Genomic DNA, 18,330 nt, shown 5'->3' on the forward strand with positions numbered 1-18,330 from the left:
AATATATAAGAATTAATGATAGCCGGCCGGGGTGGCCGAGCGGTTCTAGGCGCTTCAGTCCGGAACCGCGCTGCTGCTACGGTTGCAGGTTCGAATCCTGCCTCGGGCATGGATGTGTGTGATGTCCTTAGGTTAGTTAGGTTCAAGTAGTTCTAGGTTCTAGGGGACTGATGACCTCAGACGTTAAGTCCCATGGTGCTCAGAGCCATTTGAACCATTTTTTAATTACGGTAATGATAACACCTTCAGCCGTGTATTTAAATGTCTGTTATTCAAATGCGACCGGTTTGGGTGACACAATGTCCCATCGTGAGCCCCTCTATTGGCAAAACTCGTACCTTTTCCTCGATGCAATAACAGCGAATAAAAATCAAACTCAGCGGCCGCAGACCTTTTCATGCATGAAATGCCTGCTACGCACACCAAACAACTACTAGAATAATTACGTTACGGAACGTAATTCCTTCTGGTAGTAGTTTCTTGTGAGTAGAGAAAATTGTATTGCTGGCATGTATTTTACGGCCAGCATTCAGCAGCTTAAAACATCCATAACTGCCTGTAACGGAGCGAACTTCCTTGAATTACGATTTGAAATATACCGCCGGAGTTGAAATGTACAGAGACTACACTTAAAAGACATTTTATGAACTGATTTTTCTGACAGTATCTAGGAACGTAAGTGAATACATCTAACTGTGTCAGAAGAGAAAGTGGAATTTTCAAAAGATAACGCCTTCGTTCGTATTTCTTTCATACTCTCTGTAACATATGCTGATCGTCAAGAATTCGTATTGTTTAAGCCTAAGAAAACTATCCCCAAGAACGATCCAATATTTGGGGATGCCAGTAATACCAATATTGAAATAATTTAAAAAATTCTCGATGCTAGGTAAACAGAAAAAAAGTTAACTCAAATGAGTGTTAAATAAGAAGCTGTATTAGCAGAAAGATTGTCCTTGGGAAAGTTTGCTTATTTCTTGTTTCCAGATGCGAATATATTGCTGCTCTTAAAGTTTATAAACAGGAATTATAATCACAACAACTTTCTTAAATCGTACACCTGTTTTCTTGAGTTCCATTACATATTTCAGATCTTCTTGGAATAGCTTCAGGACAAATTTGTTCGTACGTATTGCTTTCTTTGTTCATGAGCAAGACATTGGGAGAATTTCGGAGAAGTTTAGCTCATTGTAAGGGCAGTCAAATGAAAACGAAACAGATGGGAAGAAAGTCAGTAAACTGTTTAATATTTGAAAATTAATCGCCATAATTGTTAATACATTTATCTCAATGTGAGACAAGACGGTCAGTGCCTTCATGGAAAAATTTTTGTGGTTGTTTACGGAATCAAGATTGCACACAGGCATTCACCTTTTCATCTGAAGCAATCGAAGGCCTAGAATGTATTTCTTCAGGGCTCTAAAAACATGAAAATCACAAGGGGAGAGATTGGGTTCAAAAAATGTTTCAAATGACTCTGAGCACTAAGGGACTTAACATCGGAGGTCATCAGTCCCCTAGAACGTAGAACTACCTAAACCTAACTAACCTAAGGAGATCACACACATCCAAGCCCGAGGCAGGATTCGAACCTGCGACCGTAGCGGTCGCGCGGTTCCAGACTGAAGCGCCTAGAACCGCTCAGCCACAGCGGCCGGCGGAGAGATTGGGATTTTACGGAGAATGTGTAAGAGCTTTCCACTGAAACTCCTGCAGCGTACTCGAAACAACATTGACAACATGTGAGAGGAGGAGGGAATGAATACCGCACAGGCCACATTCTTCATTTTCCAATAGATTCCTGCCGGCATTTGTCCTTCGGAAGCCGAGAAAAGAATAACAGCATGTTGGTCCTGTTTGGACGCATTTGGTAAAACGTTGCCAAACGCAGCAGGTAAATGGTGACAAGTGTTGTGGTGTCTAAGAATCGCGGCATACTGAATTATTATGTGCGCCTTGAAGAGTGAAAAAAATTATAGCAAATTAAGGCACGTAGTTCCTAGAGTACGCTTTTCTGCTCCCTGTTACAGAGATTGAGTTTGCTTCGTTATTCAGTTTGTGAATGTGAAAAACTCAAAATACGATGTGTACATCAATAACAAGTTAGAACTTCCTGACTAACCCTTAGTAATCACATTTTTGCTCGGTGACTCAGAGTGGTGGGATGTTATGAAAGCTGGAAGACTAATTGCAGTAGCTTATCGTTGACACAGACGTCATTACCATTGGCAGTCACCCTGTAAACTGACCCACCCAATAGTATGTAGGACAATGGTGGTCATCCAGTAAACTGACACCATCACTGTCCCAATGAGTAGTAACCAGTCAGTTGAGCACCACTGCCCTCAACCAATACTGTACGTTTGTGTATGTGTGTGTGTGTGTGTGTGTGTGTGTGTGTGTGTGTAAATATCATATGCCATTTTACGCAAATATCCCTGACTTCCATGTGGTACCAGAAGCTTGCGTAATTTTTACAGCTATATTCTGTTTATCTGCCTCATTTTGGTACTACGTAGTAACTGGCTGTAGAGGAATAGATGCTTCCAGTTCATAAACTATTTGCGTCGCAGGATCTAACGTATAACCTTTTGCTATGAGGAAAACGCATTTTCACGAACTCCGTTTGTTCCCGACTTCAAAACAAATACACAAGGAAACACATTGCATCTATGTCTACGTGCGTGCTCCGTATGGTGTATGACGGAGGATACCATGTACCATTCTAGTCATTTCCTTTCCTCTTCTACCCGCAAATGGAGTGAGTAAAAAACGGCTGTCTTTAAGCACCCGTACAAGCTCTAATTTCCCTTACCTTTTCTTCGCCATCCTTACGCCAAATGTTCATTGGCGGTAGTAGGACATTCTGTAGTCAACTGAAAACGTCAATTTTCTAAACTTTCTCAACGGTCTTTCGCGATAAGCTTGGTATTTAATATAGCGATTCTCCTTTGTGGTGGTCGGACGTATTAGACCGGAACCTCGACGGTGAGTACGCCTGCTCACACGTTCCAGTGTAGTCCAACATGCAGCGACTGTCCCTCTGAAGGCCCTACAAATCTGGATTTTGCACTATTCGAACAGCTGGCCAAATGAAGACCGACTATGAGTCCCCTTTCAAACTCTGTCTATGCTGATTACGCTATCTCATACTAGTACACGGTATCTCCGTATCCTTCACGTGATCCCTCAACTTCTGACACTGTGCACGCCCCTTATATACCCTATCAGGCCTGACAACAATATTAAATACGAACAACACTAATTAATTCAGGCGGGTGTTCTGCCTGTCGCAGAGAATTGCACCTCTGATCATGTATTCGTTCATGTACGCAAACGTGTGTATGTCCACGGATATAAATTAAAATCCAACCATGTCCGGTGGGTCCTTCACTTTTTTCAGGCACTGTTCATGTCGACCACTGGCACACAAACAACTCTCATCTGCAGTTGTACAAAAATGAATAAACATTTGCCTATACGCTGATGGTGTGTACTCGTATGTGTATGAAGATGCAGTAAAATCCGACCATGTCTTCTGGGTGCTTCACTTTTTTTGTTAGGCAGTGTTAATCTTCGTCAAGGGCTATGAGTGACCCTCAACTGCAGTTCTACGAAAATCAGCAAAATATAGCTACAAATACAATGGTATTACTGTAGTATGATCGGGTGTGTTGTATGCATTCTGATGATACCGTCCTTCCGCAGATAAGTTCAGTTATTATTGCCTAGTACTTGATAACGGCTTAAGGCGGAATCTTGTTGTGTCACAGGCCTGTATGCCTTTCTATTCTATCAAAGGCTTTATAATTCACGTAGCTGTAGGGTCCCAAAAATTACAAAAAGCCACTGCTGAAGAGGCCAGCAGCACTTTGCCGAAACATATGTTGGGATTACAGGCAACGTAAAATATCGAGTACACAAGTGCGAAAATACTTTTTTCTCTCGTGTTCTTTCTTTTCAGTTCCTGATCAAAACCTGTAACTGACCAACCTTCAAGCTTCTAGCAATACTGAAGGAAAATTAATCTTTTTATTACAAGTCGCCGGCCGAAGGGGCCGTGCGGTTAAAGGCGCTGCCGTCTGGAACCGCAAGACCGCTACGGTCGCAGGTTCGAATCCTGCCTCGGGCATGGATGTTTGTGATGTCCTTAGGTTAGTTAGGTTTAACTAGTTCTAAGTTCTAGGGGACTAATGACCTCAGCAGTTGAGTCCCATAGTGCTCAGAGCCATTTGAACCATTTTTTTTATTACAAGTCGTTGTTTCCGATCTAGTTCAGAACATCATTATAAATCATTCCAACGGTGAGAGCACATATTTTTGTCTATTGACACTGCCACCTTCTTGCTCTTTGACGCCGTTTTGCGCTCACAACAAAGGGAGGCAATACAGTTCTGTAGAACACAGTGTTAACTTGTCAATGTTGTAGCTGGCAGGATCCGAATACGGTGGTACGCTGAATTTCAATTTAAGAATTATCGTCGTCGACTGTAGCTGCTATTACCTATGAAGTATCGAATACTGTCCAGCTATTGTAGATTAAAAAATGCCGATCCTGATGAAAAGGAGATCGCTATTAACGAGATCAAAATAAACGAGGTTTCACCGTATAGATACAAGCCTCTTCAAACGGACGTCCTAAATAATTAGGGCTATAAAATCCATCAGAGTATGTTAAATGGTCGAGCTGCATGAAGCGTAGCATGGCGAACACAACAGTTAGCCGTGCAAACCGATACGGCGGCCTGTCAGGTTCCGGTTTGCTAAGCCACGGAGCTGGCTGGAGTGTTGTGCGAACTCCGCCAGGCGGGTAGCAGACTTCAAGGCGCTCAGTTGTTTGAGAACGTCCACCACAACAACAGAATCACTTCAGGTTAACCTGTGAATATTATGGATGAAATGTGCCACTAACAAATACACTATTTTTACCAATAAAAATATTCTTAGAACTGCATTAACTGTAAGAGTAAGGTACAACGTGTCGACAAATTATTCACAGTAGCATAATTTAGCAACTTTAAGTACATAAATACTTGTTACATTTATTTATCTTTCCAACACGCATTTCAGAGTTTTATAATTCAATCATCTGCAGATCCGCTTAAACAGTAGTCAAACGGAGTAATAACATCCATCTGCTGTCTTTTACAGCGTTTTTATTGCAGCAATGTACATTTTAACGTCGCAGCCACACCATCGGTGCTCAGGTGGTTCTGTGATGACGTTCATTGCGATGTCGACAGCAAGAAACTTACCTGCTAATTTTATTGAGTTCTTTTGTATATGACATTACAATGAAGCAACTCGCTACTGTTCAACATACATAGTTTTCAAAGGTGACACTTCCGTGATATTCCTGTTTACACTGCCGACGGCATACCAATGTGGTTGTTTCCACCAAGAACGCCTCTGCAAGCGACAGACGCGACCCCAGGCCACCACAGTACGTGGTTCGAATTAACCCTGCGGGAATATGGACAAACCAGGAATCTCTGGGAAAGGAATAAGGCAGACATGCGTACAGGGTGTTCCACAATTCATATTACACACATCTAGAGATTATATAGAGGGGACTTAGTAGATCAAGTATTACACAGGAACCCATGTCCGGGAACGACACTCAACGATGCTACAGAGCATCAAAGCTACAAGCAGATGCCTATAAATGTATGTATACAAAGGGTGATTTCGTGATGATGTTACAGACTTTCTAGAATGATATAGAAGGATAAATGTACCTATTTGAGGTAAGGGTCTCAGCACCGGAAACGAACGATCCAAGAGCTATAAGTGAAAAGAGTTTCCGCACCTCTGACAGTGGAATACGTGTACAGGTACTGTTGTTGCTAAGATTGTAAGGTAAGTAACTTTCGGAGGTGGTAGTATGGGCCAAAAACAAGAAAAAATCCGGTAAACGTGGGGTCTAAGATGTACATCTTAAGAGCTACGAGCATTTGTTCAATAGAGGAGATGCGTTTCACAGTAGCTCCTCGTGTATGCGCTTTAGAGCCTATGTTTACTGGACAATTTTTCCTTGTTTTGGTCCATATTAGCATCTCTAAAAGTTGCCTACCCTACAATCTTAGCAACAACACTGCCAATACATGTATTCCACTGGCAGAGGAATCAGAACGGTTTTCGCTTATAACTTTCGACTCGTTCGTTTCCGGTACAGGGACCCTTACCTCAAATTGATACACTCTTCCTTCTTCATCATCCTAGAAAGTTCGTAACATCATCACGGAATCACCCTGTACACACATATATTTGCAGACGCTGGCGTCTGTAACTCTGACGCTCTTTAGCATAGTTGCATGACTATTCCCATCTACAACCTCTACAAATGTGCAACATGAAATTGTGAAACACCACGTATAAAGCGTCTCCAAGGGCTATAGAAAAGGGTGACTCGTCCTGTATCTTGCAAGAGGATTTTCATCAACCGATTTCCACTGATGCAGGTAGGTGCCTCCTTTCCGAGAGGGGTACCACCAGCACATGATGCGGGCCTTCGGTCAGAAGACGAATAGACACACCTGCGCACTTGGAACCTGCGTGCAGCCTCTGAACACTACACCTGAGCCACACCTGCACCGAAGTCAAATATTCCGTCGCACCGTCACGCAAGAAGAAATAATTAATGACTTTAAAAAGGTAGCATAACCAGAAAGAAAGGAAAACAAACTAAAAAGTAACAAATAACAGCTTTGGACGCACAGCCACAACGTTTAAGATCCGTGTGTTTGCACTACATGTCCAGTTTTCAGCTACTGTCCATGCATACAACAAACGGGCTTCGCAACTAACTTGGTTTGTTTGTGTTATGAGCTTCGGCCGGTTTCCGTTTTATTCCGGATACTACGATTTTGAATTAGACATGGTTACGATTTAGATCAGTGTTTTATATTTTTGGGGTTTGTGCAGATAAATTGTGCCATCTCTACAGTACCACTATTACAATAAGGGCCTTTTATAGATGAAGAAAATTAAGACGGGGCATAGAATTAGCGTAAAACTGAGGAGGCAGTACCCTCAATCATCTTAGGCAAAAAACACAACGCTCACGTACTTCATTACTATACGTGAGATTGTGAAGATTACCAAGGATTCCCATTATATATGTAAGGTCCGCCTCGGTAGCCGAGTGGTCAACGCGACAGACCCTCATGTGGGGGACCCGGGTCTGATTCCCGGTACTGCCAGGGATTTTCCTTGGTGGGAGGCCTGGACCAGGGTGCACTCAGGCTCGTGATGCCAGCTTCGCGATTGACAGGTAGCGGCTCCAGTGTCGAAACGTCAACAACGGCCACGACTGCAAAGGTGTGCTGAAGACTACTTTCGTCAAAGATCGAATAAAACATGTCTGTGTATTTCTTAAAACTTTAAAGAGACAGGCAGTATCGAAGACCTTCCTCGAAGTGGACATCCCCCTGTATTTGACTGAGCGCAAGCTGCATTTCAACGCAGCCCCTATAGGTCAAATTGGGGTTTGAACTGGGGACGTGATGAATTACACATTTCATAAGATGTGGGTAGGTCGCGATGGTCGCATCGCAAGATCACCATGCTCTCCCAATGTCACACCTTTAGACTTATTTTTGCGGGATTACATCAAGTATCGCGTTTACAAAACATCAGTCAGTGACATTGCTACACTTTGTTCACGGATCAACGAAGCAATCATAACTGTTGATGCAGCAGTGATGACTCGTACATGGGCAGCAACCGAACATCTCATTGATGTTCTATGAACGACGAGTCGGACGCACATGGAAATGCTGGCATATAAGTAAAAACTTTAAGAGATGTTATACGTTAACGACTACCTCCAACACTTCTCAAATTATGATTTTTGATAATAATAGCGGGACTTCACGAATGTTCTATATGTTACTCTAATGCTTTTAATGGGTATTTTTCGAATGATCACTCCCACTTTAAATGAGTACTTTGAGACTATGCAAAAATGTTAGTCGTAATCCAAAAGATGTCCTCCATCCTTTTGTACTGACGTCAGTGGTCCGGCCTTTTGCAGAACGGCAAGTGGAACGGTCTGATCGCGGACCTGGTGAACCGCAAGACGGACATGGTGATGACGTCTCTGATGATAAACTCGGAGCGTGAGAACGCCGTGGACTTCACGGTTCCTTTCATGGAGACTGGCATCGCCATCCTGGTCGCCAAGAGGACTGGCATCATCTCGCCTACCGCTTTCCTGGGTGAGTAGCCAGCCTCATGAGCTCTGGTCGCAACCGGCCACGCCACTATATACAACTCTATAAATAAAATGTGTCGGGCCATGTTTGTGGTTCCCGTTATTGTATTTTGGTGTACCAGAAATAATGTTAGAAGATGTTGAAAAACCCAGCCAACCGGCTCAAAAACAAAGGATTATTAGCCCTTGGCCTAGATTTATATTTTTAAAAATTGTCTTCTTCAGAAGGAGTGGGCCTTGTTACATCACACGATGGTACATTATAATAACTAAAGACGGGCGGCTCTTGTCATATATGAAATTGACAAATCAAGAATTATCCCAAGCCATGCTTGGGATAATTCGTAACAGCTGTCCTCTGTCTCTGGCATGATGTACACTTAACGTATGCAAATATTTTATCACGTGACTCCTGTTATAATTTTATTTTGGCAAGAGCCTCTACCTGAGGGCATTTACCAGTGAGCATTCACTCTGAAGTACGTTAAGTGTAATCTGGCTGCTATCTAAAGCCATGGTTTGGCATGATTCTTGTTTTTGTCAATTTTATATATGACAAGAGCATCTCGGCTTCAGCTATTCTAATGTAACATCATGTGATGCAGTACCACTTCTGAAGAAGATATTTTTAGAAATATCGAAACCTACGTCAGGGGCTAACAAGCCTTTATTTTGCAACTGATTCGCTGATTTTTTTTCAACCTCTTCAGATTTACACAGTTGCTGATTCGCAGCCATTTTTAAGATTTAGAACTATAGTATGCATTCTCACAATGTATAAGGCAAGGTTTCTCATATATAGGAAAAATAGTATAAAGGATAGAATTCACTGTAAATAGAAGACAGAGCAGAGACTAAGTTATTGTAAAGGTTGAGAAATAGGGTTAACGTCATATGAATCGACAGAAAATCAACGCCTACAATAATAGTTTGGTTTACATGACGACGTCACAAGCAAAAAATGAAGAGATAAAAAAAGTAAATAAGAATATTGAACGGGTAATTCATTCTGAAAAGGGAGATGATACTCTAATAATAATGAAACAATGAAAACTGTGATAGGGGAAGATACTGAAGGCGGAGTGACGGGAGAATATGGGCAGGGAGTACGAATGAGAGGAGAAACACTACTTTAGCTCTGCAATACATTTTATTTCATCTAGCAATACTGAACACATCGTGCAAAAATCGCAAGAGGAGGAAGTATACTTGGAAATGGTCTGTTGATACGCGAAGATTTCAATTGGTTTACATAACGGCTAGGAAGAGAATTTGTTCTCAGATATAGGATTTAAGACGTACTCGATAGCAAATGTAAATTCGGGCAAGGGTGAGGAATACTGAAGTACTGAGGAATGATGAGATGCTTTGAAAGATCTCTGAGGCGGTAGATACTGAGATAATGAATACCCAATAGGCAGTTAAACTGAAGAGAATGGACATCTCTAAAAACGGAAATCTCAGAAACTGGACTGACAAACATAGCTGCAAGATGGGTAATTGCGAAGAAAACTAGAGTAACTGAAGAATTTCGCAAGCTGAACGACGAAAGAAGGAAATACAATGTTTAGCAAAAGACAGGAATACATGTATATAAGCCACTTACGAGTGTAATAGGAGGAATTGCAGATAAGTCAAGACAAAACGACTGCAGAAAAGAAATCGAAAAACCTTCGATGAAATTAAAAGCAAGGGTGGCAGCATGAAGAGTGCAATGGGAATACCACTGATAACTACAGTCGATAGAGAGGAACTGTCTGATGTCTTGATAGAAGAAGAAATGGGAATCTATATGGAAAGCATCGGGGATCGAGTAGGTAAAAATTAACACTAAGCATGTACACATATACTGTAAGCTAATTCATTACACATAATTTCGATAAAAGAAACGTTCAAATGATACCTGGAACATGTAACTAATTAACCAATCGACCAGAGTCAACGTCTAACAGATAATTGGATAACTTACGATCGAATAAGGTAACATTCTTATGGATTTTTTAAATCATTGGGAGAAGTGATAACTACATTATTATTCAAGTTGGTGTCAGACTTTCTGAAAACTATCATTTACACAGCTGCGAATATAACATAGGCATACAAGTGCGGAAACTATTGCACATCCAGCTTAAAGCTCATGCAGCCAAGTTGCTGACAGGAGTAATATACAGCAGAATGGAAAAGAAACTTGAGGCTCTGTCTGATGACAAAGAGTTTGGCTTTAGGAAAGGTAAACGAATCAAAGAGTCAGTTCTGACCTTAGGCTGATGATGGAAGCAAGACTTACTAAATTTCGAGGAGTGGTCATAGGATTTGACGACCTAGAGAAAGCGTATGGCAATGTAAAATGTTCGAAATTGTAACAAAAATAGGAGTAAGTTACAGGGAAAGACGATAAAAATACTATATGTCCAAGAACCAAGAGGGAACGATGTCTGAAAGACCAAGAATGAAGTGCTCCGGGTTACAAATGGTTTAAGATCGGTCTATTGTCCCTACCGTTCGATCCATACGTCGAAGATGCAGTAATGCAAATAAAAGAAGGCTCAAGAATGGGATAAAAATTCAGGGTGAATGGGTATCAACAACTAGATTCGATAATGACATTGCTGCCCTCAGCGAAAGTGAAGGAAAAGGATTACAAGACCTGTCGAACGGAACGAACAGTTTAAGGGGTACAAATTAATTTTTGGTGGTACACCGAAAAAAGATAAAAGGAATGAGGATTAGAAACATGAACTGCGGGAGAATCGTAAAAGATGAGAATCGAAGCGTTTGAGAAATGCTGCTATAGAAGGTCAATGAAGATGTGTTAAGCTGATAAGAAATATGTACACTAATAAAGCTCATAACAGAATAAAATTACTTCCAGTTCAATAATGAATTTTATTTACAAGAAGATGGATTGCCAATGGGGTCCCCAGTTTCAGGAGCCTTAGCAAATATTTTTGTAAACCACATTGAACAGATCATTTTCACAAAAATAGTAGCAAAAGAAAACAACATATTATATTCGTTCAGGTATATGGATGACATCCTTTGCTTAATAGATGAAACACAAACAAAAATTGAAAAACTACATACTGACATCAACAAGATACATAAAAATATAAAATTCACAATTGAAAGAAAACAGAACAACCAAATTAACTTTCTGGATATAACATTCAAGAAAGAAAACAATAAGCATATGTTTGAAATTTACCGTAAACCCACAGCAACGAACATTATCATTCCCCAATCCTCGAACCACCCACACGCACAAAAGCAAGCAGCACTCCGACAAATGCTCCATAGACCCAACGCAGTACCACCCACCAAAGAAAGCTACTAAAAAGAACTGGACATAATAATGCAGATAGCACAAAATAATGGTTACAATAATAACACAGTCACAAAACTAAACAACAAATTTAAAAGTAAAATAAAAGCAGAAAGCTCCAAACCACAGATAACAACACAACAGAACCAAATACAAACACGCAGTCACATAACAACTTCTCAGGATAGTCAGAAAAAAGATGAAAGAAAATACAAGATGGTACACAATGACATACAAACACAAACTCACCCACAAAATCACCAACATTTTCAAAAGACAGGGAATAAACATAGCACACACAACAGACAATTCTGTACAAAAACACACCCCAAAACTGACAAAAAACCGAGACATATACCAGAAAGCAGGTATATACCAGTTACAGTGAAACACTTGGGAAAGCACATACATAGGGCACACAGGGAGAACATTTGATGTCAGATACAAGGAACACGTGAGAGCATGGAAATATGGGACAAACCACTCCACATTTGCAGAACACCTAAGAGAAAATGACCACAAACCAACCACTAGAGAAGATGACATGAGAATAATTAGAATCAACAATAAAAAGCACCTTCTGACCATGCAAGAAAATTACCACATACATAAAACCAAAGCAGAGGGGAAAATCCTGTTGAATGACCAAGTACACATGCCAAGCAATTCATTATTTACACTAATAGATAAAATAATAGAATAATGTTCACAAAAAGGATCAATATAATAATACTGTCCAATGTAATAATAATAGAACCCAACGTCTTTACACTCACTCATCCATGACCCCTACCCAGCATATTGAAACGAAAAGTCAAAACAGCTGTCACCAAAGTTTTCAGCCACTCGCTAACAGCTAGTACAACAGCCACCCCCCCCCCCCAAAAAAAAAATTGAATTCGGCTCTATCCCCCCCTCTCTCTCAGACACACGGTATAAACATCATAAATAGAAGTTAGTAAGGAACATATACTTCAAAAATGGCTCTCAGCACTATGGGACTTAACTTCTAAGGTCATCAGTCCCCTAGAACTTAGAACTACTTAAACCTAACTAACCTAAAGACATCACACACATCCATGCCCGAGGCAGGATTCGAACATATACTTCGTTAGGTCGGTAACAAATAGGTAAACATACCAAAGAAGATGAAACACGTAATGGAGTCGCAATATTTACGCTGTGAAAAGAAGTGTACGACGAAATAGTTGTATCGAGTGACAAAAGAACGATAGTCCACCACAAAAAAGAGTGAGAAACATGGTGAACAGTGTGTGGATGACGAGAACACAAAGATGTGAATATATGGCAGTGATAAAAGTGGTAATGTGACCTCCAGACCAGATGTGAGGAAACGCAGATCAGCAAATCGTAAGTAATTACTTTTTTTTACAAAAAATCGCGAAGTCAACTGGTTGATAATCTATAACTAACAAAACTGTACCGTCATAGACCCCACTGTTGATGCCTTAGAATAGAAAAGAGATGGGGCCCCTCCACGCCCGCACCAACGTGGTGACCAAACCAAAAGTTCTACTGTCACCTCCGTAAAACATGTTAGTTATCTAATAAGTGGATCACAGGATGCTGGGCTGTGATGTTGTCCGTGCGTCTGGGTAAGACTACGCATTAACACGGTCCATCAGGTGATAGATAGTGGACGAAACGCGAGTGAGGGTAGCGATTTGAAGAGCAGAGGGAAAAAAGTGCCATGGCTCGTGCCGTGGGAAAAAAAAACCTCTGCGACAGTGGGATGGGTAGTAAGAGCAGTAGTGGCTTACTAGCTGCGATAGCTCATGCAAGGTTGGATTTGTTAGTATGGGTGAGAAGGTGAAACTCGTGTGGGATAAATAAAGTAACTAGCAGCAGGAAAAGGCAGTTTGATTTGCAAAACAAGTAATTGAGAGGTTCTTCACAGGATCGCCGAAGAATAGAACTAATGGAAAACAAGGACAAGGACAAGAAGAAGGCGGCTGAATTATAGCACATGTGTTAATACATCACGGAGTAACGTCCATGGTATTAGTGGGAGCTGTAGAGGGTAAAAAACGTATGTCCGGCCGCTGTGGACGAGCGGTTCTACGCGCTTCACTCCGGAACCGCGCTGCTGCTACGGTCGCAGGTTCGAATCCTACCTCGGGCATGGATGTGTGTGATGTCCTTAGGTTAGTAAGGTTTAAGTAGTTCTAAGTCTAGGGGACTGATGACCTCAGATGTTAAGTCCCATAGTGCTTAGAGCCATTTGAACCATTTTTGTGAAAAAAGAATGGAAAGACAGAGTTTGGAATACACCCAACAAGTAATTGAGGATGTTGGTTGCAAATGCTACTCTGAGTTGAAGATGTCGACATAAAACAGGAATTTGTGGCGGGCCGCATCAAACCACAGGAGTGATGACAGAAAAAGAAGCCCAGGTTATGGAGTGAGGTGCTGATTCCACGAAGAACAGAAAAAACTGACACTAGCATATGGATGAAGCACGCACAACTCTTCTACCATATGTGCAAGAGACGCCGAACGCGTCGGGAAAATAATTCTTCGCCGAGTGGGTATCAGAAAGATGTATTGGAGCAACAATAAATTTGTAGAACGGCTAGGGTCCATTTAATATGAAGTTGATGATACGCCAAAAGAACTTTAAAGGGAGGGGGAGCGGGGATAGAAGAGACGATTTGACTGATCAGGATATGACTGAAAGACGAAAATTTATATTAAAAATGAAGAAATTCCTCCAGCTGTATTTAAGGTGTCGATTTTATTTTGGCAACTAGTTTCAACGTTGTAACAACGTCATCTTCAGGCACATACACTTGTTGACGTCAACTGAGTGCGGCTGATACTAGAAGTCAGTGGTGAGATACGGACGTACTCCGTGTGGAAGATGGTTAGTAACAAGTATATGGGCCTGAAGATGACGTTGTTACAACGTTGAAACCAGTTGCCAAAATAAAATCGACACCTTAAATACAGCTGGAGGAATTTCTTCATTTTTAATATAAATTTATACCAGCTGACGTCCCACTGTCCTCCATTTCAACTATGGATGTACGAAGAAAAACGAAAACGTCTGATATGACCGGAAGACCATAATGAATCCACAGTGGCAGAAAATATTAATATATGTGGCTAACATACAGAGTTAAACGGGGCTTACGTATCAGCTAGAGAATCTTTTACGTGCAAAAAGAAGATAAGATAAGCGCTCGAGATATTAAAGGAGTTCATAAACATGAACCGCAAAGATGGTTGCTGGCTTCTATCTTCAATGTAAACTAATAAAATTCCTTTACTGTCAACAAATACTATCAGTAATAGTAACATGTTATCTGTACTTCACACAATACAACAACACATTTCGACCGACAATGCTCACATCTCAGGTTTTCGACACTTCGTTTATATGATTTAAGTACTAAAGCCTCTGACAGCACATTTGCGGTGTTGATAAAAGGGCATCATACATAACAACAGCGCGGTAGATCGTCTCCTCTTCATTATATGTGGGGGCCAAGTGTCCAGTTGACGTTTTTCCTTGTGTATTGCCGTAGCTGTGAGCTGCTGTAGCGAGATACCAGTGCGTATGTGCAGCTACTAACTGAACCACAAAGCCATTCCATTAGACACATTCTCGACGCTCTTTTGTGTCCGCTGCTTCACGCTCGACCAATGGATAATATAAAAAGCGCTTAATTTTTTTACTCTCCTTTTAAGGAATTGGAGGGTCTTGAGTGAAAGTAGTCTATAAGTGTCGAATTGTATTGCCGTACTGTTATTATATACCCAGATGAATACCACTTGCAATTGAGGTCGAAACGTTGATTCAGTCTTTTACTATATTTTTACACGTCAGGATACCCGAGAGCGCTAACGCGCCTGCTTCTGGGAAACGGGGAAGTGAGCCAGCCGCGGATCGAATCCGTCTTACGAATTAACAACGAGAGCTGCTGAGCCATCCATCCTGGGTGTGGTTTTTAGGCGAATTCTCACATTCAACTAGGCAAATACCTGATTGATAGCCACGTTATCATACTTGAACATAATATCTGCACCAGACGCGGCACAAAAATTGCTTTCCGAGAGGAAAAAGTGGAGGGAGAGTGGCGTCAGGAAGGTCATCCGGCCAACAAATTCCACGAACGCTGCCAAACCCGATATAAAGGGTGTTTCAAAAGGTGCGGTACTATTTTAATGTGTTATAGCATTAAACCTGATTAAAATATTCACACCACTTTTGCCTTACGTGGCACATTATCTCACAACGTTTCTGTGATATTTAAGGAATTCCAACATGTGCGCCTTTGGTGGGACGCAGAGCATCCACTCTGTATTCAAGCATTATCCGTACCCGTCTACATATCTGCATCAACTGACACAATTGGCAACCATTCGGTTCTTTAAATCATTGATGTGGTTGACAATTGTTTTACAGACTCTGTCCTTGATATACCCCTGTAGAAAGAAATTCATCAGTATAACGTCAGGCGACCAAGGAATTGGACTAACTCTAACAACCCAGCGATCTAGTAACTCTGGTCTGGAATATCTCGCACAGTCTGAGCCCAAAGTGGCGATACAGTATCTTGTCGGAAAACGACTGCCTTGGCAGTCAGCCACCTGTGGAAACGCAAACAGCTCCAGCACATCAGCGATTAACTGTTTTTCTGAGACAAAAATAGATCCACCATGCTATCAACTATCACACAATACCACACATTCACTTTCAGGCTGTCACACAGCTCTTCTGCCTCAGTATACGGATTGGTTGTGCCCCAGATGCGAATATTGTGATTGGTTGGTTGATTTGGGGGGGGGGGGGAGAAACTACTACGTCATCCGGTCCCATCGGACTGGGGGAAGATGGGGAAGGAAATCAGCCGTGCCCTTTCAAAGGAAGCATCCCAGCATTTGCCTGAAGCTATTTAGGGAAATCACGGAAAACCTAATTGAGGATGGCCGGACACGGGTTTGAACCGTCGTCCTCCCGAATGTGAGTCCACTGTGCTAACAACTGCACAACCTCGCTCAGTCGAATACTGTGTTCGTTTACCTTAGCAAACACGTCCAATGTTGCTTCGTCAGAAAATACTGGGTTGTTTAGAAAATTTTCATCCTCCTCTAAACGGTAAAGAAATGCATACGTTGTGGCTTGTAGCGTGGTTTCAGTGCTTGCAACAGTTACAGTCGGTATGGATACATCTACAAATACACTCCTGGAAATTGAAATAAGAACACCGTGAATTCATTGTCCCAGGAAGGGGAAACTTTATTGACACATTCCTGGGGTCAGATACATCACATGATCACACTGACTGAACCACAGGCACATAGACACAGGCAACAGAGCATGCACAATGTCGGCACTAGTACAGTGTATATCCACCTTTCATAGCACTGCAGGCTGCTATTCTCCCATGGAGACGATCGTAGAGATGCTGGATGTAGTCCTGTGGAACGGCTTGCCATGCCATTTCCACCTGGCGCCTCAGTTGGACCAGCGCTCGTGCTGGACGTGCAGACCGCGTTAGACGACGCTTCATCCAGTCCCAAACATGCTCAATGGGGGACAGATCCGGAGATCTTGCTGGCCAGGGTAGTTGACTTACACCTTCTAGAGCACGTTGGGTGGCACGGGATACATGCGGACGTGCATTGTCCTGTTGGAACAGCAAGTTCCCTTGCCGGTCTAGGAATGGTAGAACGATGGGTTCGATGACGGTTTGGATGTACCGTGCACTATTCAGTGTCCCCTCGACGATCACCAGTGGTGTACGGCCAGTGTAGGAGATCGCTCCCCACACCATGATGCCGGGTGTTGGCCCTGTGTGCCTCGGTCGTATGCAGTCCTGATTGTGGCGCTCACCTGCACGGCGCCAAACACGCATACGACTATCATTGGCACCAAGGCAGAAGCGACTCTCATCGCTGAAGACGACACGTCTCCATTCGTCCCTCCATTCACGCCTGTCGCGACACCACTGGAGGCGGGCTGCACGATGTTGGGGCGTGAGCGGAAGACGGCCTAACGGTGTGCGGGACCGTAGCCCAGCTTCATGGAGACGGTTGCGAATGGTCCTCGCCGATACCCCAGGAGCAACAGTGTCCCTAATTTGCTGGGAAGTGGCGGTGCGGTCCCCTACGGCACTGCGTAGGATCCTACGGTCTTGGCGTGCATCCGTGCGTCGCTGCGGTCCGGTCCCAGGTCGACGGGCACGTGCACCTTCCGCCGACCACTGGCGACAACATCGATGTACTGTGGAGACCTCACGCCTCACGTGTTGAGCAATTCGGCGGTACGTCCACCCGGCCTCCCGCATGCCCACTATACGCCCTCGCTCAAAGTCCGTCAACTGCACATACGGTTCACGTCCACGCTGTCGCGGCATGCTACCAGTGTTAAAGACTGCGATGGAGCTCCGTATGCCACGGCAAACTGGCTGACACTGACGGCGGCGGTGCACAAATGGTGCGCAGCTAGCGCCATTCGACGGCCAACACCGCGGTTCCTGATGTGTCCGCTGTGCCGTGCGTGTGATCATTGCTTGTACAGCCCTCTCGCAGTGTCCGGAGCAAATATGGTGGGTCTGACACACCGGTGTCAATGTGTTCTTTTTTCCATTTCCAGGAGTGTATTTCCAAGGACGCGGTGCACGGTCGCCCTAGGGATCTGCAGCTCCTGGGACACCCAATCCTTCCTGTGTCGGCTTTACTTGTTCCAGATGCTCCAGTATCATGTTCCACATCAGCGCTTCCTGTCTGCGTAAAATTCCTATATCACCGGTGTATCGACGTCCAC

General features: G+C 42.8%; 1 protein-coding gene across 1 annotated transcript in view; it reads left to right on the plus strand.

The window, feature by feature from the left end:
- Nucleotides 1–18,330, plus strand: part of LOC126252566 (glutamate receptor ionotropic, NMDA 2B) — an 874,952-nt gene that overhangs the window by 636,996 nt on the left and 219,626 nt on the right. The window contains exon 6 of the mRNA XM_049953467.1: nt 8,036–8,219. Coding sequence (XP_049809424.1) covers nt 8,036–8,219 — 184 coding nt within the window. The remainder of the gene's footprint in view (nt 1–8,035; nt 8,220–18,330) is intronic.

Source organism: Schistocerca nitens, chromosome 4 (genome assembly GCF_023898315.1).
Source record: "Schistocerca nitens isolate TAMUIC-IGC-003100 chromosome 4, iqSchNite1.1, whole genome shotgun sequence".
Classification (NCBI taxonomy): domain Eukaryota; kingdom Metazoa; phylum Arthropoda; class Insecta; order Orthoptera; family Acrididae; genus Schistocerca; species Schistocerca nitens.